Here is a 22,259-nt window from a genome sequence, read left to right as displayed (position 1 = left end):
TTCGACTTGTAGAGTTCTCGAATTATCTATAGCTATTAATCCTAGTCGTAGATATATACTTTGCCTCGGTACTAGAGTTTCCTATCTCTTTCTTCCACTCCGTTAGGTACTAGTAGTCCGGGTACTACTTGATACTATATCTTGTTAATCCTTTCTTCTTAAAAGATTATATAATATTCTAGGAACGAGTCAAGTAGATTATCTTCTATAGGTATCTACGTTTTGTAATATAGCGTTCCGTCTGTTTATTCCTTAAATAACGGTGGTATTGTTTCTATTTATCCTTCCGTATAATCCATTCGTCGGCTTAAAGCATCTGCTTATATGTTCTCTTTACCTTTCTTATAGCAGATCTCAAAATTAAATTCTATAAGGAATTCTACCTATTGTATTTGTCGTCTATTAAGCTCCTTTATCGTCGTAAAGTATCATAAATCCTTATAATCCGTATATACTTGTACCGGTTTAATCGTACTACTAAGGTATAGTCGCTATTCTTTGAAAGCTTTAATAATCGTAAGTAGTTCTTTGTTATAGATTAGATAATTAAGACATAGTCTATCGAGCTTCTTTAAAAAGAAGGCTATAAGATATAGCTTTCCTTATTCGTCTTATTGTCCTAATTGTCCTCCGATAGCGTAGTCTAAAGCGTCCGTTTCTACCTTAAATGGCTTCTTAGGGTCTGGTAATACTAGTACTAGATCTTTAGTAATGGCGTCACAGATCTACGTAAATGCTTACTTGTACTATTCTTCCTATTAGAATTCAGTATTCTTCTTAATAAGTTTGTATAAAGGTCGTATAATCGCTCTAAAGTTCCTAATAAACATTTAATAGAAGTTTATAAATCCGATAAAGCTTCGTATTTCCGTAACTAACGTTAGTTATAGCTACTCCTTGATAGCTTTAACCTTTAAAGGTTCTATCTAGATTTGTCCTAAGGATATTTTATATCCTAGAAATACCATTTTCCTAATATAGAATTCGCTCTTTTCCTTGTTAACTGATAGCTTATACGCGTATAGCGTGTCTAGCACTACTTTTACGTGCTTTTGGTATTTATCTATCGTCTTAGAGAAGATAAGTATATTATCGAGATAATATACTATAAATTCGTCAAGAAAGGGTTAGATAGCTTGATCAATTAGGGCTTAGAACGTTACCAGCGTGTTTGTAAGTCCGAATGGCATGACGAGGTACTTATAGTGGCTATAGGGTATCCTAAAGGCCGTTTTCTACTTATTGCCTTCTTTAATCTATATATAGTTATAGGCCGATAGCAAGTTAAGACGCGTAAAATATTAGGCTCCTACTAACTAATCTCGGAGCTATAAGATTAGCAGTAATAGGTATCGGTTTTTCACGGTCTGTTTGTTAAGTTGCCGATGGTTAATATATAACCGTAGCTTTCTATCTTTCTTAGGTATAAATAGAATTAGGTAGCCTGCTAGCTATATCAATAGGCGAATATATCCTCTTCGAAGGTTCTCCTCTAAATATTGCTTAAGTTCTTCATTCGATATCTAGCTTATATAGTAAATCTTAAAGAACTTTAGTCATGCTCCTTCCTTAAGCTTAATCTTATAATCCTATAGGCCATATTCTAGTAATCCTTCCAGATACTTCGGTTTAAATGCTAGGTGTTCTTTATATTCTTCTAGTACTTCCCTAGTCTTATCTTGTCTCTCGGTTTTCTAATAGTATACGAACTTGGTTCTATCTATAGCAATGCTAGCGATTTCTCCTATCTTAACCTATTACTCTAATTATAGTGCTCCGCATTCGTTAACGGAGAGAATAGCTATCGGTAGTTTAGCTCGTTCCTCCTATCATGATATTAATATCGTTATACCGCCTCTTCTAGAGTCTATAATAGTCTGCCTACTACTATCTATCTCTTATAGTAGATCTATAGGATATGCCTTCCTTTAAGTATTATCTGCTTGTAATCCTTATATACTCCCTATCTTACTAGTCAAATATAACTCTATTCGGGGTTATAAGTAGCTACTATTCTTCTAGCTAATGTCTAGGTTATAATCTTTATACTATAGTAACTCTAATATTATATCTTCATCGTTACCTATATCTATAATGCTAAATATAACTATTATAGTCTTTCCTACTATAGTAATATCGATCGGTTTAGTCTCCTTACATACCTATTACATCGGAAATAGCCCTTTGACTATGCTATACTTCCGCTTCATTCTCTAGGGTATCTATAGCTAATTTACAAGTATCGGCGAAATCAGATTTATCTCTGCTCTACTATTTACTAGTACGAGCATTTTATACTATTTCTATTATGCTATTATCTATAGTCGCTTGTCTTGCCGCCGTCGTCTAAAGATTTTGGCGATTTTCTATGTTTCTACTAGGAGGTCTTAATATAGTGGTCTCTTATGCTAGTTCCTCCTATACTACGCTACCACTTGCCACTATATAGGCGTTAATAGTTTCTAGGCCCCTCGAAGGGCCCTAACCCGTTTCCTAGGTTAATGCTAACCTCTTTAGTTATTTGGCTAATAGCGGCTTTATTAATTATATTTATTTCCGTAAGCCATTAAATGCTTATAGCTTCCTATCATTAAGTCTGTTCTGCTTTTTATCATATATACTATAGCTTTATCTAAAGCTCCTAAATTCGCGATTTCTTTTCGTCCGCGTAATGGAGATAGTCATTGCTCTAGTACGAGTCCTATATATCTCGTCCTGTTCCGTAGTACCTAGGCTAGGCTTGTCTTAGAACTATCGTAATGCCTTCTAGATTACAGGCTTTGATCTTCTAGAACAATTCGGCTGCTCTATTTCCTATATTATAGACCTATTCTATAGGGTAGAGGCTTCTATCTTCATTTCTTTATTAGGTCGGCTAGTAATTATTTTTGAATTTGTCGTAGAAGTAGTATCGGCATCTATATATTATATACTAGAACTAGGGCACTTATATATATACCTTATATCAAAGGTATAGTTATATAGTATTACCTAGGAGGTATTAGAATTCTTTCCTAAATCTTTCCTATTATATATAGACTATAGGTACTCTAATGCTAAAGAGTGTTTTTTCTAGTAGCTTTCCTACATACGCTCGTCTTTTCCGCGGTTCGTACATATAAACTAGTATTCTAGGTTCCGTATATTATTACTAAGTTACTAGTCATCAAGGTACTTGGCGTAGCTATCAGGCCTATCATATATTATAGGCTGTTCTCCTTTAATAGTTTCTATAATATATCAAAGTTCCCTTATCTCGTCCCTCATTTTATCGCTTTACTAGGCGAGTCAAGTCAAACGTCTATCCCGTTTATATAGCTCCGTATTAAGTCAGAAAACTTTATTACAGTACTATTCGATTTGTTCCTAGAGAAATAGAATATTAAGTCTAGGTCTTTCGATTCCTTAGGTGTCGGTTGTCTACGATCTATTCTATTTCTACGTAACTATAAAACCTTATTGCCTTAAGGCTAGGAGAATCGAAATTGGCGGTATATACTCTCCTACCATGTTCTATTCGGCAAGACCTATCTCTAGGTCTATAGTAACTAGTTCGGAGTATAGTGCTTGTTTGTCTTTACCATTGCCATCGTATCCGAGACTATCCGTATCACTGCCCCTGTCTTTGTAGCTTATAGCTACTACTTCGATAACGTCCTTAGTAGTTTTGTTAATAACCGTAATTTCCTTTCTAGGGACTGTCTTCTACTCTTTCTTTAGGCTTTGACATTCTCGCTTATAATGCCCTTTCTTTCTATAGTTATAGTAGGTAATATTAGACTTGTCTTTAGTCGTCTTCTTCTAGTCCTACTTCTATACTATATTTATATCTATAGCTCTAGGGTATATCCTATATAAGGTACTAATATATACTCGCTTTTTCTTGTTATTAGCCTTAACTATAGTTCTATTTATTCGACCTCGTTTCTACTACTCTTATATATAGAGTTAATTATTGATTCTAATAGCCTATATAATATATTTATCTAGAGTCTTAGGCCGATCGTACTTATATAGCTTATCTTTAACCTTTTCCTTTAAGCTATTATAGAATAGTTATATTGACGCTTCGTCGTTAAGCTAAGACTTAAGTATATCCTATTTAAACTATACGATATAGGAGGCTGCTAACTTAGTCTATCAGAGATTAGCAAGTCTTTCTTATATATAAATTTTCTTATCTTTATTACTAAAGACCTTTCAAAGCTCTTCTTTAAAACGATTATAGAATCGAAAGACTGCTTACATAAACGTATCTCGGTTATCTTCGTCTTCCTTAGTAAGATAGTTATTCTATATAGGCTTAAACTATCTAAGTACCTTGCCCTCTAGTTTTATAGCTATATAGAGGACTTTAGCTTCATTATCTAGAAACTTGTCATTATTAAGCTAGAAGTAGGATCGAAGGTTCGTTAGGAATCCTACGAGATCCTCTTTAGTTCCTCCGTATTTGCTAGGTAGTTCGATCTTAATATGGCTCGCTTTGGCAGTCTCGAGCGCCTTAATTTTAGTATAGGCCTCGTTAACTAACTTCTACAAGTACTTTTCGCCGTTCTCGAGTTCCTTAATTTAGGCTTAAACGGCCTTATCTCTTAGGTCTAACTCCTAGATCCGCTGCTAGAGTTGACTAAGCTAAGCGAGCAGCTGTTCGGCTATAACGTTAGTAGCTATATCGATATTAAGGTCAAAGTTACCTCTGTTCTAAACCATGACAGAACAAAGGGAGTAATAGTAACGTGTAACGAACCTAACTTAGACTTCTTCTAAAAGGGTTCAGACGAAGGTAGATTGAGCAGGACAAGTAGGCAGGTCGTCTAAGGGATTCGGTAAAGCTAAAGGGTTTATAACAATACTAGAGTTATCTCTTATAGTAATTAGTAATACTTGGTATAAGTACTATGATTATGAGTTACTATCACTAGTGAACTCTTAGAGTCTACCGTAACGAGTGACTATCTATATATATATATAATCCTAGTGATCACTCCTGATTACGGTGATCGTGAGTGATCGTATAGTGGTGATTACCCTAATCGCTGGTGAGTGTAGTGATTACTATGCTTCCTATGTTGTAATTAGTCCTTTCGTTCTTTCGACTTGATTGGCCCGTTTGTACCGGTGGCTTAGGCGGCATCTATATATATATTTCTGTGATACTATTACTCCTTTATCTATATAATAAAGGAACTCTAGTAATAGTTCTATAAGATCTACCTACCTAATTAATAGGAAGCTTACCTAAAGGACTAGAGTATAAGAATAATATATATAGTATTTACTATCGCTATATAATAAAAGGATATTATATACCTTAAAGTAGCCCTAAATAAGCTATATTAGTATATTAATAATCTTACTTACGTTTTTACTAACTAGTAAGACTTATATAGCTACCTATTAGAATAATAGTTTAAAGATATAGCTTGTAAGGAGATATATAACTTAGAGAGCAGGGGAATATGAAAGATCGTACTATATAAGTAGGCGAAAGCGTAACCTATTCCGTTAAAATAGGTCTTTATATATAATTTTAATAAGGACAGTTTCTTAGAGAAGTACAAGGCAAGGATCTATATATAAGGAGATCTATAAGATATTAGCTTAGTAGAAAGTATATATATAGCTACTTTAGTAGTATAGTCGTTCCGTATAATAATGGCAATCACTATATACTTTAACTTAGAAGTCAAGTAGTTTGATATAGCGTAAGCGTTCCTTAACGCCAAACGACCAGAAGACGATCCTATTATCTATAAATTACTAGAAGGATTCAAGTAGCTAGGGAAATGTATAGAGTTATAAAGAGCTTTATACGGCTTAAGAGACTTATTACTCTTATAGTATAAGGAGTTCTATAAAATGTTATTAGATCTAAGTATAGAACTATTAGGCGAAGAGAAGTGCCTCTTCCTAAGTTATAATAAATATGTTATCTTAATCTTCTATATCAATAACTTCTTAATCTTCTTCTATAAAAGTAACGCTATAGTAGCCAAGTAGGTAATAGAAGGAATTAAAGCTCGATATAACATCCATAAATAAGGTAATATCGGTTAGTTCCTTAGCATTAAGGTAATTTAAGACTAACCTATATATAAGATATAGTTAATCCATAACTAATATATTAGAAACGTAATAGGAAGATATAGGCTAGATATATCTAGTATATATAAGCTAACTCCCTTAAGCTATAAAGAATTTAAAAAGTTTAAAGGGAGCGTTACTAGTACGTAGATTAAAGAGTATTAGGAGCTTGTCAGATTAATTCTATACTATATAATTATACTATATCTAGATGTTATATATACCTATTTAATACTCTCTTAATACCTGACTAACCTAAGACTAGACTACTTATTAGAGGTATAACAAGTAGTAAGATATCTATTTAGGAGCTCTTACCTATTAATCTAGTATAGAGGTAAGCAAGTAATAGAAAGTCTAATGCTTATAATCACTAGAGACACTTCGTATATAGATAATCTAGATACGTAGTATTTATTATAGAGATATATCCTCTTCTTATTTAGAGGTCCTATTACGTGAAAGGCATTACACTAGGATACTATTATAACGTTAAGCACTAAAGTAAAACTTCTAACGCTCTTTCTTATAGTAAGAGAGGCTATAGCACTTAAAAGGCTATTTACGGACATCGATCTTAAGCTTAGAGAACCTTAGAACATTTATTATAATAATTAGCAAACTATTTAACTAGTAATAGCTAAGAACAAACGTATTAATACTTACCTATAATATATAGATATCTATAATATATAGTTATACTAGGAAGTAGCGAAAGGAACATTTAAAGCTATATATCTACTAATTAGTTAAATACTAGTAGATAGACTTATTAAGTAACTTAGCTAATAAGCCTTTAAGCATTAAAAGGCTCTCCTTAATCTTTGAAATATTAATTATAGGCTTATATAACTAAGGGGTAGAAAATAAGTTAAATTTGCTAAATAAAATACTGCCCTATACTCCCTATCTACTACTATTTAGCGTTACTAGGATCAATAGCCTTGCCCTTGCCTTTATCCTAGCCAGGTAACGACGTAGCGCCTAACGCATTATTAGACGTGCTAATACGAGTATTATAAGCCTCCTTGATCTTACCTAACTAGTAGAAGATATTATATATAGAGCAGGCGATCTTTATAAAACGCGCGAGTTTAGCCTTATCAAGCTTATACTCCTTTGTATCGTCTATACCGGCGTATTTTAGGTCACTCTAAGGAACTGTATATAACTTCTTAAGATCCTATATATAACTATTAGCGATTTGCCTATATATTAAGGGTAGAGGTTTAGGATCTAGAGACTTATAGAAGCCTTAGCTCTATCTAGTAAAGCCTTTGTCAAATCCTTTACTAACCTAATATAAGAAGTAGGACTACCGTCATGATTAGTATAAGTATTATAAGAGCTATTGGATATATGGGCGATTAGTATATATCTCCTTATACTTATAGGAACTATAGGTATAATAGTAATAGTAGGAGCTAGTATTAAAATGATTATAATATTTGCTAAAAGAACGTCTTACTAGAGCCGACTATATATATATTCTATAGGGTACCTTATAAAGCTTACTAGTTATAATGTCACTATATTTAGTTAGCCCGAATGAACTTAATATAACTAGTAAAGTGCTAGAAAACTATAAAACTAGTAATGAAATTAATTAAATAGAGACAATAGAAACACTTATAGACTAGAAGCTTTAGTACGTTTATACTTTCGAGGTATTATAAGAGTAAGAGTCGACCTACTAATAGTTATAATGTTCGTAATAGGCATACCTAACAAGTTATCTATTAATTCAAGTATAAGAGGTATTATCCTATTATTACTATAATTAAAACTAGTAATACTATTACTCCTATAGTTATAATAGCTATATTTAATCTATAGCTTTAAAGAAATCGCTCTACTATACTTAACTCTTTTAGACTTCCAAATATAGAAGGTAGGCCCCTAAAGGAGCCATCAAGGTAAGAGTAACAAAGGATATAATACTAAGAATAGTATCATTATAAAGCATAGTTAAACGACTACTACATTTAACTAGGGGGTATATCAGAAGCTATAGAGCTTCTAAACATATTAGCCACACGTTTACTACAGCTGTATAAGGCTGTTTAACGCATTGGCTAGTCCCTTTATCTATAAATACCACTCGTTTTGTTTCCTTTATAGATAGCTTTAATAAGGTACTCTTTCCTTCGTACAGCCTCCTACTATAGACACTGCTTTCAACGCTCCCGGAAGCTCATCACTGCGTTCGGCACTGTCCTCTTTCCCAAATCTCTTCTTCCCCGCCCTTTGAGCATGAAGTGTTAGCACAATCCGTAGATAACGGCTGTGAGCGAGTCACGACCTGGGACGGTAGTGCAAAGATCACCCCGTCTCATTGGAAACTCGAAGGCGCCCGGATGCTCGAAAACAAATAGTTTAGATTTGAAAGGGAACCGCCAACCCGCCATGAAGAATGTTCCCATAGGCTGAATGCGCTTAGTGCATCCATCTTTCTAAGCATCTGGAGTTTCAGAAACTCTCTGCTCGCGCTCTTCTTTGGAGTAGACATCAATAGTAATTACCTGTTCACAGGTTTCTTATTCTTGCGAAGCATTGCTGCCTGTGAGGGTTCCGCCTCGCTTTAAAATAGCCCCTTGGATTGCAGAATCCCCGGTTTGTTCTTTCACATGTTCATTGCAACCTTATCAAACATAAATCGCTCCACTAATTATTTACGAACGGTCGAAAACAAGTTGTCATAGATTCACTGCTTCAGATTCAATGATGTACTTACATTAGAATTATCGTGACCATTTTTAGGGAAAAATGAATGGTGGACATATTTTATGAGTTGACTACAAGCCTGTTGATGCGCGGGTTAGGAATTCACGAAAGGCACTATCCGTATATGATATATGATCACAAAAAGATCGGTGTGGGGGATTGTGGTACATACAACGAAGATGATATTGAACGAGGGAAGCAAATTGCTTTCCGGACACTGATTTACAGAATCTCAACCCATCGACGACAACAGTTTGTTGCAAGTCTGGGCTCCTCGTCGATGCTTTTAAAGGCTTGGGGTTAGGGTTAGGAGTGGGTCTGGGGAGGCCAAGTCTTGTGGAAGAGCGCTCTTGCACTTTCTCAGGTGACGGTACACGTGATGCCTCCCGTCTTGCGATGGTCTGTGCTCCGAACTGCAGGCCGCGAGCTTCGGCCGTCCAGCAATCGACAGGCTTCGATATTTTTTTGGGAAGCGGCGGGACCCAAAGGCGAGAGAGCTCACTCCGAAATCCAGCACATCGCCGCCAACCGTTCTGTTCGCTTGCATTCCCGTCCGAACCTTCGCTGCGTACTACAGAACCGTTTCAAACCCCCATCTCGCCTCAAGATGTCGTTCGGGGGCCAGACACCGACGATTATCGTCCTGAAAGAGGGTCAGTAACCCCTCCTTCCCTGGTAAACAACTGCCCCGCTGACGACTCGAGCTTGTAGGCACCGACACCTCACAGGGCAAGGGCCAGATTATCTCGAACATCAACGCCTGCTTAGCCGTACAGGCTACGATCAAGTCAACACTGGGTCCATATGGCGGCGACTTATTAATGGTGGATGCCAACGGCAAGCAGACCATCACCAATGATGGAGCTACCGTCATGAAGGTGCGGATGCGAGACGCCCGCAGGTTTCACTTGTTAAGGCGCTGACCTCAACACAAGCTTCTGGACATTGTCCACCCCGCAGCTCGGATTCTGGTTGACATTGCTCGGTCGCAAGATGCGGAAGTGGGCGACGGGACAACTTCGGTGGTCGTCTTGGCCGGCGAGATCTTGAAGGAGATTAAAGAGCACGTGGAAGCGGGCGTCAGCTCGCAGATCATCATCAAGGGCTTGAGGAGAGCGTTAACGATGGCTGTCAACAAGATCAAGGAGATCCAAATCAGCACAGATGAGGCGAACAGGAGAGACACACTCAGCAAGCTCGCCGGTACCGCCATGACGAGCAAGCTCATCAAGCGCAACACCGATTTCTTCACAAAGAGTAAGCCTATTTTGCCAATACACTAGTCGAAATGCAGCTAACAGTCGCCAGTGGTTGTCGACGCCGTCCTGTCCCTCGATCAAGAAGACCTGAACGAGAAATTGATAGGCGTCAAGAAGATTCCCGGCGGCTCCCTTACCGACTCGCTCTTTGTCAACGGTGTGGCCTTCAAGAAGACCTTTTCGTACGCCGGTTTCGAGCAGCAGCCCAAGTCGTTTACGAAGCCCAAGATCGTCTGCCTCAACGTCGAGCTTGAGCTCAAGGCCGAGAAGGATAACGCCGAGGTCCGGGTTGGACAGGTGTCAGAGTACCAGGCCATCGTTGACGCCGAATGGCAAATCATCTACAAGAAGCTCGAGGCCATTTACAAGACGGGCGCCAAGGTGGTACTGTCCAAGCTGCCCATTGGAGACTTGGCGACGCAGTACTTCGCCGACCGCGACATCTTCTGCGCCGGCCGTGTCTCGGCTGAGGACATGGAGCGCGTGGTCCAGGCGACGGGCGCCACCATCCAGAGCACTTGCTCCGATATCCGCCCGGAGCACCTGGGCACCTGCGGCCACTTTGAAGAGCGGCAGATTGGCGGCGAGCGTTTCAACTTCTTCGAGGACTGCCCCGAGGCTAAGACGTGCACGCTCGTGCTGCGCGGCGGTGCTGAGCAGTTCATCGCCGAGGTCGAGCGGTCGCTGCACGACGCCATCATGATCGTTAAGCGCGCCATCCGCAACAAGACCATTGTGGGTGGTGGTGGCGCCACCGAGATGGAAGTGTCTGCATACTTGCACCGGTTCGCCGATCAGGATGTGCGCAACAAGCAGCAGGCCATCATCAAGAGTTTCGCCAAGGCGCTCGAGATCATCCCGCGGCAGCTGTGCGACAATGCCGGTTTTGACGCGACAGACATTCTCAATAGGCTGCGTGTCGAGCATAGAAGGGGCAACACGTGGGCGGGCGTCGACTTCCAGAACGAAGGCGTCGCCGACATGATGGAGCGCTTTGTATGGGAGCCGGCGCTGGTCAAGATCAATGCCCTCCAGGCGGCCACCGAGGCGGCGTGCTTGATCCTGGGTGTTGACGAGACGATTCGCAACGAAGAGAGTCAGCAGCCGCAGGCCCCCAGCAAGCCTTTGCCTCCTGGAGCCGCCCAGCGGGCGCTGCGTGGGCGCGGTCGTGGCATGCCTAGGAGGTAGACATAGAGAGTGGTACGGTAGAGAAAATAATTGTCAATTGTCGGTAATGCATGCCACTGGTTACTTTCTAGGCCATCTGCGGTGATTCTATCAACTGCGAAGTCTGCTAGTGTCAGGGAGCCATCGCATGAGGCTAAAGTCGGCCTCTTTCTATTCTCACTGCGTGCCAGGCCCGAATTACCGTCACAACAATAGCGGGCTGTCGACATTGTCTAAACGTAATCGAGGACCTGAACAAGGAATTTCAATCCACGGGGCTGATGTAGATAATGAAAGCCTCCACTGACTGATATTGCCGTGAGCTTGTCCATGTATATATCCGTTCATGAATGTGTGTATATCTGCTTCCCCCCCTGCAGCTCTAGGTACCTCGTCTCGCTCATTGGCTTGACGCAGCATGGATTATTCGACGGAAGTCCTCCGTGTACGGACGTACATTGCCAGGTCTAAGACCCATGCCTTCTCTGTCGCGTCATGTTTGTCCCATTATTCAATTAACCTATACTCTAGCAAATGACCCTGCCGAAAGATGCACCGCAAACAATTAGGTATCCCCCGAGCAAAAGAACAGCAGCCTCTACTCCCCTGGTGTAACCGGCTCAATGAGCGAGAATGCAGAGCGACAGCTAACCAACCAACCACCCACCCCTGGCTTCTCATCCAACGCTCGACCGTTGCAAAAACTCTTTTACCCTCTTCGAGCCACCCCCTGTGCAGGACCGCCCGCTAACGATCCCGCCACGTCTTCTACCTTCCCGGGGGACGCGGCAACGGGAACGGCAGCGCCGGTATCCCCGCCGGTCCCGATATCCATCTCCACGTCTACGGGTGGTAACGCGTCCCCTCTCCCGCTCGCCTTACCGGACAGCTCGGGATCCTCGTGCTCGGCAGGTAGCGGCTCGTCGTCCTCCTGCGACTCGATGAGCATCTCCAGATCCCGATCCACGGCCTCGTCCTCCTCTTCCTGCTCCGCTTTTGTCCCTTCTCGTGGTTGTGGTGTGGTGTGCTCTGGTGGTGGTGGTGGTGGGTGGTGGTGGTGCTGGTGCTGCTGGTGCTGGTGCTGGTGATCATGATGAGCGGACATGCTGGCAGTGTGGGTGACTGGTCCGCCTGGGGACGGTATGTTGCCTCTTTCCCTGTCGTCGCCGATATCGTGCCGTTGAATGCCTGGTGACGCGCTGCTCACGCCGACGGCGAGCTGGCTGCCGTTGGCGTCCTCCTCCTCGTCGTCGTCTGTGACGGCGGCGTTGAGCAGCGCCTGGAAGGTCTCTGCGTCGGCGTCGGTGTCTGGGTCGTGGTGTGGATGGTCGTGCTGCTGGTGGTGCGACGGCGGCGGAGACGGTTGGGAGAAGGAATAGTGGTGGTGACTGTGTTCGTGAGTGTGGCTGTGGTGATGTAGGTCGGCGCTAGCCGATGACTGGGCGATGATCTGCGGGTCGATTGGTTGGTAGTCGGGAACGGGAATGGTGTGTGGGAGTGTTACTGGATGAGCGGTCGGTGGATGGTGATGTGGGTGGAGTTGCTGGAGCATTGGGTCGTGGGTATCTCGGCTCATAACATCGTGGCCGGTCATGGCGGTGTCGGTAGGCGACGGGAGAGGGTGATGATGGCTTGGCGGAGGGAGGATGGAAATGGCAATGGCGCTGGGATCCGCATATTGCTGATGAGCGGGGACGTTGAAGGGCGACATGTGGGATGGATCCGCCACTGGCGGCGGCCTCTGTGCCCCGGCGGCGGCGGCGGCGAAGTCTAGCCCGGCGCCGGGTGCCGAAGGGCTGGGCGAGGCACGCTTGCAGGCAGAGGCAGAAGAGGCAGCGTTTGGGTTTGGTCGCTTCAGGCCGTTGACGCCGGTGCCCGGCGACGGCTGTTGGTTCTGGGAGGACGAGGTCTTGTTTGTATCTTTGCATTCTGAGCAGTTCCTAATTACATCCGAGACCGTCTCCTTGATGCGGCTCCAGTGGTACCGTTCGGCGATGGTGGCCGTCGTCTTGTTGATGCCGCCGTGGGCCTGATTGTGCACGCTCCTCGCGATCTCGTACTGGCGCTGGGGGTCCGATATGACTTCCTTGTCCTTGAGCATCAAGACGTCGCCATCCAGGAGCTTATAGTGGGTAGCTGCGCTCCGCAGCCTGCTTTTCTCGGCTCGGTCAGCGCCGTTGGGATAGCGGCCGTACTTGAGGTAGAACTTGATCTTGTCGAAACGCTCTTCACTCACAAGTTCCTCGTTGCCTGCGCCGCCTGCCGCGTCGCCCAGGTCGCGTCCGTAGATGATGGCGTCCACCAGCCGGTCCGGGTGGCTCTTGAGGTTCCCGGCGCCCTTGACGCGTCCGATGCGCTTGAAGCCGAGCGCGTCCCAGATCTTGCACGACGCCACGTTGGTCTCGTAGACGAGGTTGAAGACGGAATACTTGTACCCCAGCTTGGGGGCCCACTCGAGGTATGTCTCGCCCATCAGGCGGCCCACGCCGCGATTCCGGGAGGCATCGGTGACGATGAAACCGGCGTTGCAGATGTGGCTGCTCCGGCCCGGGTAGTTGGGCTTGATGTAGAAGGTACCGAGGCACTCCTTGGACCAGTCCTTGCCCTCGACGACCTCGGCGGCGCTCTCGATGTGGCCGAGCAGCATGATGCCGCCAAAGTTCTGAAACCAGTAATCCGCAAACTTGTTGACTGGCATGGGTTCCATCATCGGATAGGTGTCGCCGCCCTCGATCTCCTTGTTGAACTGGTCGCTGAGGTACCGGAGTAGAGACTCGGGAACCTCATGGCGGGATGCGAACGGCACCACCGTCGCGACCGTCTGGCGATCGCGGAGCGTCACTTGGCGGGGCAAGATGGATGGCGGCACGGCAGGATGTGTGGGGTCCGGGAACGGAGGATCCCCCGAGACACGGTGAATGGTCGGGGCTGCCGGATCGTCAAGGATGGCCGGCATCTTTGAGACAGAAGCTCCGGGATTATCCGCAACAGCAAACTGCGTGCCACCCTCCCCCGATGCGGATGCGATGCAGTCTGGCGCTCAGGAAGGAATCAACGAGGACGCCCGAGAGATCACAATCTTTCTGCTGCATGGAATTAGCTACGGTACCCACTATGGCATCTCTATGGAACGCCTGGTCTGAGGCGCCGTCAAGCCCAGAAATGACCAGAAATCGGAGGAGCAGTACCTCGCGACGCAGTACGTTTTGCGTCACCAAGACAGAAGCGACCTTCAAAGTCGAGCCCGCCTAGGGAAAGGCCTGTAGACTGCCCAGTGAGCGCTCCGTGGTCAGGTACACCAATCAGATTAGCTCCAGGGTGGCGTGATGCGAGTGCCTGTTAGGGTGCAGTGACTGACAAGGTTAACGAGTTTGCTGTGCTGAAATGTTCGTGGTGATGATTTGTGCTCGGGAAGGGAACATTGGCAGGAAATTGAGGTGCTCTGTGGGTTTGCTGAGTCAGCAGACAGGAGGTCCCGGAGTACGGACCTACTTCGTACAGGTACTCGGAAATACGGAGGTGCTCCGTGCTGCGTATGGAAATCGCCCGTTAACTACTCCGTACTGTGCATGGGAATGATGAGCAGGGATCGAGGAGTCCATGGATACGGCTCTTTTAACGCAATACTTGTTATTGTACAATAATTGATTTCTATAGCGGTATGTTACAAGGGCATATCAAGCAATTTTGCTTTACGGCCGCGGTGCTATCCCCGGCGTGTCCATCATCTCGCGCAGGAGCTCTTCATCCGTCATGAAGTCTTCCCTCGTCAGCGGCTTCTCGTCGAGGACGCCCTCGGCCGCGGCAGACTCTGCAGCAGCAAGGGCCTCTCTCGCCTTGTTTTCGGCATCTTTATCGATGAAATGGGCAATGTCGCGGGGCGTCCTCCAAGTCGTGATACCCTCCTGAGCATCTGCCAGCCTTCGCTGCTGCCCACGCTCACCGGCCCTGCCGAGAACACCGGCGATTAGGGTAATAGACCGCAAACTGCATCATCCAGTGTATTAGCCACCCCGAGTACTTTTTTTTTATTTTTTTCTTGTTCAAGACACAACCAGCAGGCCACCCCACTCACCTGTCATCGTTGGCCGGAATCTGGTACGTCACCCAAGTGGGATCGGCATCGGTATCGATGATGCCAATGGTCGGGATGTTGGCGATCCCGCACTCGTGCAGCAGCGGAAAGTTCTCGAGCGGGTTCAGGCACACCACCAGGTCGGGCTGGACCGGCCGGCGGTCGCGGAGATGCGTCTCGAACCCGGGCAGCTCGCGGTCCCGCTCGTCGACGATCTTGAGCGCGCCGTTGGCCAGGATAACGTCCCGGTTCGTGATGGCGCCCGGCGTCCACTTCTGGAACAGGTGGTAGCCCTTGGCCAGCTCGGCGGCGCGCACGACGGCGGGCATGTGGCCCTTGCGGGTGCCGACGAAGAGGATCAGGCCACCGCAGTAGGCCACCTCCTCGACGACTCGGGCGGCGCGGCGCAGGTGGGTAGCGGTCGTCTCGAGGCTGATGATGTGGATGCCGGCGCGCTCGCCGTAGATGTACCGCTGGTTGGCCGGGTTCCACTGCGACACGTGGTGGCCCATGTGCACCTGGGCGGCCATGAGCATCTCGAGCGTCGCGTCGTGCGGCGGGTCCAGCAGCATCTGGTCCGGATGGTAGCGCGACTCGACGCGCGAGCCGATGTCCCGGGTGTGCTCGCGCTGGTGCATGTACTCGGCGTAATTGACCGGGATCTGTGCGAGCTCGGCCTGCCGAGCGGCAGCCTGGGCGGCAGCATATGCTTGGGTTGTCGTTTGTTGTGCTGCGGGAGCCGGGTCCTGGGTCTGGGTCTTCTGGGCCGGCTCAGCGAACGTCGTCGGGGCGTTCGCCGGCCTCGACGCGGAGCTCGACAAAGATCGAAGGCATGATCGGGAGATTGGTGCAGCTAAAACCCGGCGGCCTGGACGAATTGAAATCAGCTGGCGTATCTAACCACGGAGTAGGACATATATCTTTCTAATTACCGTGCCGCACACCGAAATTCCTCAGGATCATGGCGGATATGTTGATGCTGAAGTCATTTGCCGGGCGGCGCTCTCTGGAGATCGGCCGCGCAACTTTTCTCCGTGTTTGTTCGATTGCAGCGGTCCGTGCGACAGACCCCTGCACTCTGGGGATGTGCACTTGGAAACTGACCCACTGCCCCTCTTGGGTTCTCTCTCCGGGTTCAGTCGATTTCAGTACTCCGTATCCGTACGGCACCCAAAAAAACCAACTACGGATTGCGCCGTGCGGACTTCGTTTTTTATATCCAAGCCCTCCGTCCCACGTCTTATCCTCTACGTTCGGCTGTGAGTTCCATGACACTACAACCTCCCCCCAAAGCAAGGTAAAGAAAGGCCAAAGCGTATTAGATGATCTACGGAGTCAGAGAGTAAAGTCAATGAACGGCTTAATACATCAAGTCTACAACCGGTCTACGCCCCGCCTACTACGCAAGCCAAAAAGCTGAAAACTAGAAGGGCCAAAAAGTATCGGCCCTACGAGTGCAGTAAAAACAGATGTAACTCCTTCCCTCTTCGCCTCCTCCCCCCCGCTGCACCCATCACACCACCCTGGCAGCCTCTGTTGTTTAGGTGTAACCGCTACTAGCATCTACCGGCTAGACAACCTCGAAATCGTGAACACGCCGGCAATCACCACCGCCAGCATGGCAATCGCCCCCGGCAGCAGCAGCTCGTTCGGCACGCCGGCAATGACCTGCTCGGCCTGCTGGTGGTGGTGGTGGTGGAGTTGCTGGGCAGTCCGCGTGCGGGCGTGCCTGCCCCGGCGGACGGGCGCGTCCTCGTCCTCCGAGACGTCGCCGTCGTCCTCGCTATCATCCTCCGCGTCCAGCGCGCCCTTCCCGCGCTCGCGCACGACCGACGACGCGGGCGGGGTAGAGAGCACCGCCGGCTCCGCGGCAGCCGGGGCGGGAACCGGGGCCGGAGCCGGAGCGATGGGCGGCTCCTTGGGGTCGTGCACGAAGAGGTCGACCTTGTCGCGGCGGCCGTGGCGCGCGAGCACGATGGCCTCGAGCAGGTCCTGGTCGGTGGTGATGGAGACCGAGTCGCCCTCGTCGTCGAGGTAGCTGAGGGCGTAGCCGCCCGACAGCTTGCCGTCCTCGACGACGGGGGCGCCGCCGATGGCATCGACCTCGGAGCCGAGCTTGGCGGTCACGTTGGCGACGAACTCGGCCATGCCGTGGGCGGCGATCACCTGCAGGCGATGCACGCGGCCGCTGGGCGCCTTGAACTTGAAGGGGAAGGGAACCTCGCTCGGCGGGAGCTCGGGCGTGCCGGCCCCCACGGCGCTGTGGCGCGGTGATTCGAGTCCGGCGTGGCTCGCGGAGTCGCCCGGCGCGACGCTATCGGTGACGTGGCGCTCGCTGCGCGTCATGTCCGGAGACATCAGAGACCGAGCGTTCGTGTTCGTGTGGTGGTGCGAGCCGTCGCCCGAGACCATCGACTCGGTCTCGTGATCGAGGGACAGCCAGAATTTGTTCCACGCGGGCCCTTCGTTGTCGGTCGTGTTCATGGTGTTGATCTGCTCGAGAGTGGCGTAGGTGAGCTTCAGGACGTCGACCATGCCCACAATCTCGCCGCTGTCGTTCATCACGGGGAGGTTGAGGTAGTGGCCATCTGGACTCGGTCAGAAGATTGCTGCTTGCCCCAACGTAAAATAAGTTTTACGACGTACCATGCATCTTGCGCAAGGCGGCTTGGATGCTCATATCCATGGGCGCGAAATCAGGATGCGGGGTCATAACGCGGACCACGCTGCAGGTCGCGGGATCGAGACCGGGAGCAATCACGCGCAGGACGACATCCTTGCTCGTGAAGATGCCGGTAATTGCCCCCTGGTCAGTCACCAGAACGGCGGTGGTATGGTTCTCCTTCATCAACTGAGCCGCCTCCTTGACTGACGTCCGGACGGTCACCGTGGTCGGCGGCAGGCCGTTGAGGACGGACTCCAGGGTCGGCCCTGACATCTTGGACCGCAGAGCCTCGACGTACTGGATGATCTGCTGCGGCTGGCTGGTTCCGAGCTCCGACTGCACGCCTTCGAGGGCGTCGTAGAGGCGCCTCGAGGAGGCATAAGCACGCTCCAGCTTCTCCATGGCGTCGTAGAAGCACTTGGTGATGTCGAGCACACCTGAGATATCCTGATTCTCGTCCATGACGGGCAGGTGGCGGAAGCCTTTCCGGACCATGAGGTCGAGGGCGTCGGTGGCGCTGGTGTCCGTCCTGGCACACAGCGGGTTCTTGGTCATGATCTCGGCGATGGTGACGTTGGTGGGCTTGAGGCCGGCGCCAACCACGCGGAAGGCGAGGTCCTTGGCGGTGAAGATGCCGGCAATGCGGTCGTCCTCATCGGTGACCAGCACGCAGTCTTCGCGCTTCGCAGCCATGAGCTGGGCCGCTTCGGCGACGGTGGTTTGGGGCTTGATCTGCAGAGCCTGGCTCGGCCTGAGGGCGAGGACCGTTCCCGGGGGAGCCTTGCGGGATTGCCGGGCGCGGGTCGTCAGGTGCTTCTTCTTGGAGAGGTCGTTCTCCATCTTGCGGCGGATAGCCTAGACCGCCAAAGTCAGGAAACTCGAGTTCCAGGATGGAAAGAGAAACAAAAAGGCAATAATAGGGCGCAATCGTGAAGGCAACGCACCTCATCTCTCTTGGACTGCTTCTGGCGGCTGGCGCTGACCGTAGAACCGCCGGCTTCGCTGGCCGCCGACGGCCCGTCGTGGACGGGTCGTGGGATTGCCGACTGACCTGCCGGGCTGCTGGCGAAGGGAATGGTGCCGCGCCCCTGACCGCGGCCCGGAGCGCCTCGGAGCGTCCCCGGATTGACTGACATGATGGCGGTCTGCTGCCCAAGACTTTCACGACGGCACGGCGTGAGGAAGTTGGTTGGCGGGGGGTAGAGAAAAGAGGCTGTCCGGGTGTTGATAATAATCTCGCGCGCCGAATTTTTGGACAGAGGCGATCAGCCGTTCGGAAGCTCCAAGCAAACGGCCAATGAAACGATGGATCAGATGATGGCCTCGAACTTTACGCGGGAAATGGGAAAACACGGGTCCAAAATTGGCTTGGCTGTGCTCGGCGATGCACGGACCATCTCCCGCGAACATCGGATCTCCTACAGTATGGACTCTACAAGTACGGATAGGATAGCTTCACCACAAATTGTTGCACACTCTGGAAAATCTGGGTTCAATTCCAAGCTTTCAGAAGCAGAAGGACTTGATATCATCCGTCTGGCCAGAAATCTGTTGCTAGTATTGTACATACAGGTTTCGAGTGTGCAGCATCGCCGCGTGCAACCTCACTCCGCGATCCCGCGGGCGGTGTCACCTTACACTAGGCAGGAGTAAAATTAGAGGTCAACAGGAGCAGCCCGCCAGTCTTGCATCCGCGTGTATGTACATACATGGAATGTAAGAATATATCGAGGGCGTTTTAACCTCCGGCTTTCTTAAAACTGACTTTTTTAAGCCTTTATATCACTGATGAGGACCCGATCTGTTGCTAATGTCCCTTGTTAGACGCATTGTAAATGGAAGCGTGGGGAGAGCGGATGACGTAGGTAGAGCAGGTATAACACAGCGGCATAAGGGATCGCACGCAAGCATCCAATTTCCACACAACCTTAAAAGCAAAGGCGCAGAATGGCGACCTCCAGAGACACCAAGCGTAGTCGCCAGTAATACGAAGTTGGTTCGCGTACTCCGTACACGAAATGGTGTTCAACTTTGATACTTTATACGGATTACCGTGCCACGAAAGAACCCATGACCGAACGTATGTACATACGGAGTACAGTACTCTGTAATGCAGAACTTTTTTTTTTTTTTTTTTTTTTGCAACGAGATTCAGAGTCGGCACTGCCTACTGTGTACAGTGTGTGTGACGGGAAACAGGAAACCGAAAACGCGACCCCCAATCAGTGAAGGAGGCGACGGCTTTGAGGCTGGGCGTGCTGGGGTCGCCTTGTCTCGAAATGAAGAGCGGGCCAATCCACAGAGCAGCAATTCTGGCACGCGGTTGGCTGGCCGAGATGCAAATGTCCCTTGATACAGCGGGGCCGTTGGAAACCCTGGTTGTAGGTGGGACCTTCTTCTACACATACACTACTCAGTCATAGGATGGAGCAAGAAGGAAGATGGGATCCCCGTACGTCAGCTGCGTGTCTGTGATTCCAGGAGGTTTTTATTATACTCGTAATCTGGCCACGGACTTTGTCCCGCCTCACAAATCCTCCCTCTCTCCAGCGGTCTTTCCCTTTTGCCTGCTGCGCTGAAGAACCCTTATTTTTCCCAACAGCGAACGCGCACGCGACTCAGGCCCGCGTTGAAGCACAGCAGGTTCAATTGCCACCCACTTGCGCTTGTTACGCTTGCATGCCAATCCTCCTAGGAACGCGGGATTTCAGGCGCCGTCATCCCTGCGACCACTGCCTTGCACTGTCTCACCCGCCCGACCCCTCGGTTGCGTCGCGAATTTCGTGGGTTGGCGCCTCACCTCCGGCGGTGATAAGTTTGCTGTGGCCCCAGCAAGACCACCGGCAAACGACGGGTTCGGCCTCGAGGGGTCGAAAGCAAGCACGGCGACGACGCAGCAAACACATGGTCAGAGGGGGTTACTTGCGGGGGGAACGGACACACGAAGCGCCTGGATCGCTTCGCGCGAGGACAACATCCCTGAGCATTGCAGATTGGTCACGACACAGGAATTGAGGCAATGGAAGGGGCAGCGAGGCCGCGAATTGGCACCACCGTCACACCAGCCGGGACGTTCTTCTCGACCTCCATCAGGCGCGCGGTCGTCAATATGCTGGTCCGACGCGAAGAAGACTGCCACCCAGAGGGAGGGATTGATCGATGCAAGAAGCCCTGGGTGTCGTCCAAGGCGACCTGGATCGTCGTCGGCGTCCTGGCGTGAGTCTGGCCTGTGACATCCCGCCTCTGTTGCACATGGGTTTTGCGATTGGGACTAACGCTGTTGTTTGCACAGCGGGCTAATCGTTCTCGTTACCGTGTCGGTCTTGCTGTTCTTCCACTTCCGAGGGAGAAGGCGGGAGCGGCATGAGGACTTGGAGGACCGATTCCACAACGCAGACTACGGGCTAGACGAGCTGCCGGGAGGTGGAAAGAAGTCGCGCCCGCGCCCGGACGACGGGTTCAGCAGCTCCCAGAGCGAGTCGCCCGCCGGGTACGGGAGGCGATCTCGCGATCCCCTGCAGGTTGGCAGCGAACCAAAGTACCCATCCCCGGGACATCTCAACGGGCGCCAGAACCAGTTCGAACGACAATGAGCCATCCTTCAGGTCGGGTTGATGGAGTTATTCCTAGAAAGCGACGTTGCCGCATGGCCTACCAGGGAAAAGGTGGCCAGCTGAAGCCGTGGAGCCGGCCACTCCGGCTAGGCTGCGGCGCTTCTCAGCGCAGAGGATCGAGTCATTTAACGGAATGAGCGACGATGGGAGGGCATGAGTTATGAATGAATCCCGTGCACGAGATGAGAATGACGGAAGCCGAGGGATTTCTATGGTGATGAAGAGTCAGCTGTGGCTGTATGGATGAAGCGAATGTTGTGAGAAGAAACAAGCTGGGTCTTGTTTGGTTCTATGACGACCTGAGACCGGCAGACTTCGGCGACCAGGTCCTGTACGGTAGGCGAAACAGGCGAAGCTGAACAGCCGGCAAAGCGCTCTGTGTTTCAATCCCATGGCACCCCGAACACCCCTGTGGTTCCCCCAGGGAACCGACCGGCGATTTCCGGCTGAAGAGAACGGGCCGAACCAGCCCCGTGAAAACACAGCTCGCCCCTGCACTGGTTGCAAACTGGATCCCCATATGTGAGCTGCAGTCGTCATGACGTCTCAGACATGTCGAAGAAGAGATAACAGAGGGACATTGTTGTATTTTGCGATGATGACGGCATTATCAGCCAATAGCCGCGGGTCAAGAGAAAGCATCCAAGCTTCTGTTTTTATGTACAGTAAGT

At 48.8% G+C, this 22,259-nt stretch overlaps 4 protein-coding genes across 4 annotated transcripts; 2 read left to right on the top strand and 2 right to left on the bottom strand.

Moving 5' to 3' along the window:
* The first annotated feature begins 9,260 nt into the window (after window positions 1-9,260).
* On the top strand, window positions 9,261-11,544 carry MYCTH_2094933 (uncharacterized protein). Its single transcript, XM_003664927.1, has 4 exons — window positions 9,261-9,461; window positions 9,520-9,686; window positions 9,744-10,065; window positions 10,117-11,544. The coding sequence occupies exons 1-4, from the start codon at window positions 9,416-9,418 to the stop codon at window positions 11,253-11,255; spliced, it is 1,674 nt and encodes a 557-aa protein (XP_003664975.1). The 5' UTR covers window positions 9,261-9,415; the 3' UTR covers window positions 11,256-11,544.
* Window positions 11,545-11,798: 254 nt separating this feature from the next.
* Window positions 11,799-13,724, bottom strand: MYCTH_2308224 (uncharacterized protein). The gene is made up of 2 exons (XM_003664926.1): window positions 13,471-13,724; window positions 11,799-13,384 (listed from the first exon to the last, which is right to left on the bottom strand). The coding sequence occupies exon 2, from the start codon at window positions 13,333-13,335 to the stop codon at window positions 11,944-11,946; it is 1,392 nt and encodes a 463-aa protein (XP_003664974.1). The 5' UTR covers window positions 13,336-13,384; window positions 13,471-13,724; the 3' UTR covers window positions 11,799-11,943.
* Window positions 13,725-14,851: 1,127 nt separating this feature from the next.
* MYCTH_2135067 (uncharacterized protein) lies at window positions 14,852-19,196 on the bottom strand. Its single transcript, XM_003664925.1, has 6 exons — window positions 18,919-19,196; window positions 17,956-18,829; window positions 16,877-17,897; window positions 16,254-16,315; window positions 15,310-16,177; window positions 14,852-15,221 (listed from the first exon to the last, which is right to left on the bottom strand). The coding sequence occupies exons 1-6, from the start codon at window positions 19,108-19,110 to the stop codon at window positions 14,927-14,929; spliced, it is 3,312 nt and encodes a 1,103-aa protein (XP_003664973.1). The 5' UTR covers window positions 19,111-19,196; the 3' UTR covers window positions 14,852-14,926.
* A 1,539-nt stretch (window positions 19,197-20,735) lies between these two features.
* On the top strand, window positions 20,736-21,690 carry MYCTH_2308215 (uncharacterized protein). Its single transcript, XM_003664924.1, has 2 exons — window positions 20,736-21,190; window positions 21,267-21,690. The coding sequence occupies exons 1-2, from the start codon at window positions 20,994-20,996 to the stop codon at window positions 21,565-21,567; spliced, it is 498 nt and encodes a 165-aa protein (XP_003664972.1). The 5' UTR covers window positions 20,736-20,993; the 3' UTR covers window positions 21,568-21,690.
* Window positions 21,691-22,259: the final 569 nt, after the last annotated feature.

The sequence above is a fragment of the Thermothelomyces thermophilus genome, chromosome 5 (assembly GCF_000226095.1).
Source record: "Thermothelomyces thermophilus ATCC 42464 chromosome 5, complete sequence".
NCBI lineage: Eukaryota > Fungi > Ascomycota > Sordariomycetes > Sordariales > Chaetomiaceae > Thermothelomyces > Thermothelomyces thermophilus.
This window is presented reverse-complemented; position numbering and strand designations above follow the sequence as displayed.

What these genes read in the sequence shown, in the direction of transcription:
- MYCTH_2094933 (XM_003664927.1), top strand. Translation starts at nt 9,416, where the DNA reads ATGTCGTTCGGGGGCCAGACACCGACGATTATCGTCCTGAAAGAGG. An exon ending in ATGGAGCTACCGTCATGAAG is followed by an intron (nt 9,687 to 9,743) that starts GTGCGGATGCGA and finishes CCTCAACACAAG; the next exon opens with CTTCTGGACATTGTCCACCC. An exon ending in CACCGATTTCTTCACAAAGA is followed by an intron (nt 10,066 to 10,116) that starts GTAAGCCTATTT and finishes AACAGTCGCCAG; the next exon opens with TGGTTGTCGACGCCGTCCTG.
- MYCTH_2308224 (XM_003664926.1), bottom strand. Translation starts at nt 13,335, where the DNA reads ATGCTCAAGGACAAGGAAGTCATATCGGACCCCCAGCGCCAGTACGAG.
- MYCTH_2135067 (XM_003664925.1), bottom strand. Translation starts at nt 19,110, where the DNA reads ATGTCAGTCAATCCGGGGACGCTCCGAGGCGCTCCGGGCCGCGGTCAG. An exon ending in ATTTCGAGGTTGTCTAGCCG is followed by an intron (nt 16,316 to 16,876) that starts GTAGATGCTAGT and finishes GCCGATCTCCAG; the next exon opens with AGAGCGCCGCCCGGCAAATG. An exon ending in ATTCCGGCCAACGATGACAG is followed by an intron (nt 15,222 to 15,309) that starts GTGAGTGGGGTG and finishes TGGATGATGCAG; the next exon opens with TTTGCGGTCTATTACCCTAA.
- MYCTH_2308215 (XM_003664924.1), top strand. Translation starts at nt 20,994, where the DNA reads ATGGAAGGGGCAGCGAGGCCGCGAATTGGCACCACCGTCACACCAGCC. An exon ending in ATCGTCGTCGGCGTCCTGGC is followed by an intron (nt 21,191 to 21,266) that starts GTGAGTCTGGCC and finishes TTGTTTGCACAG; the next exon opens with CGGGCTAATCGTTCTCGTTA.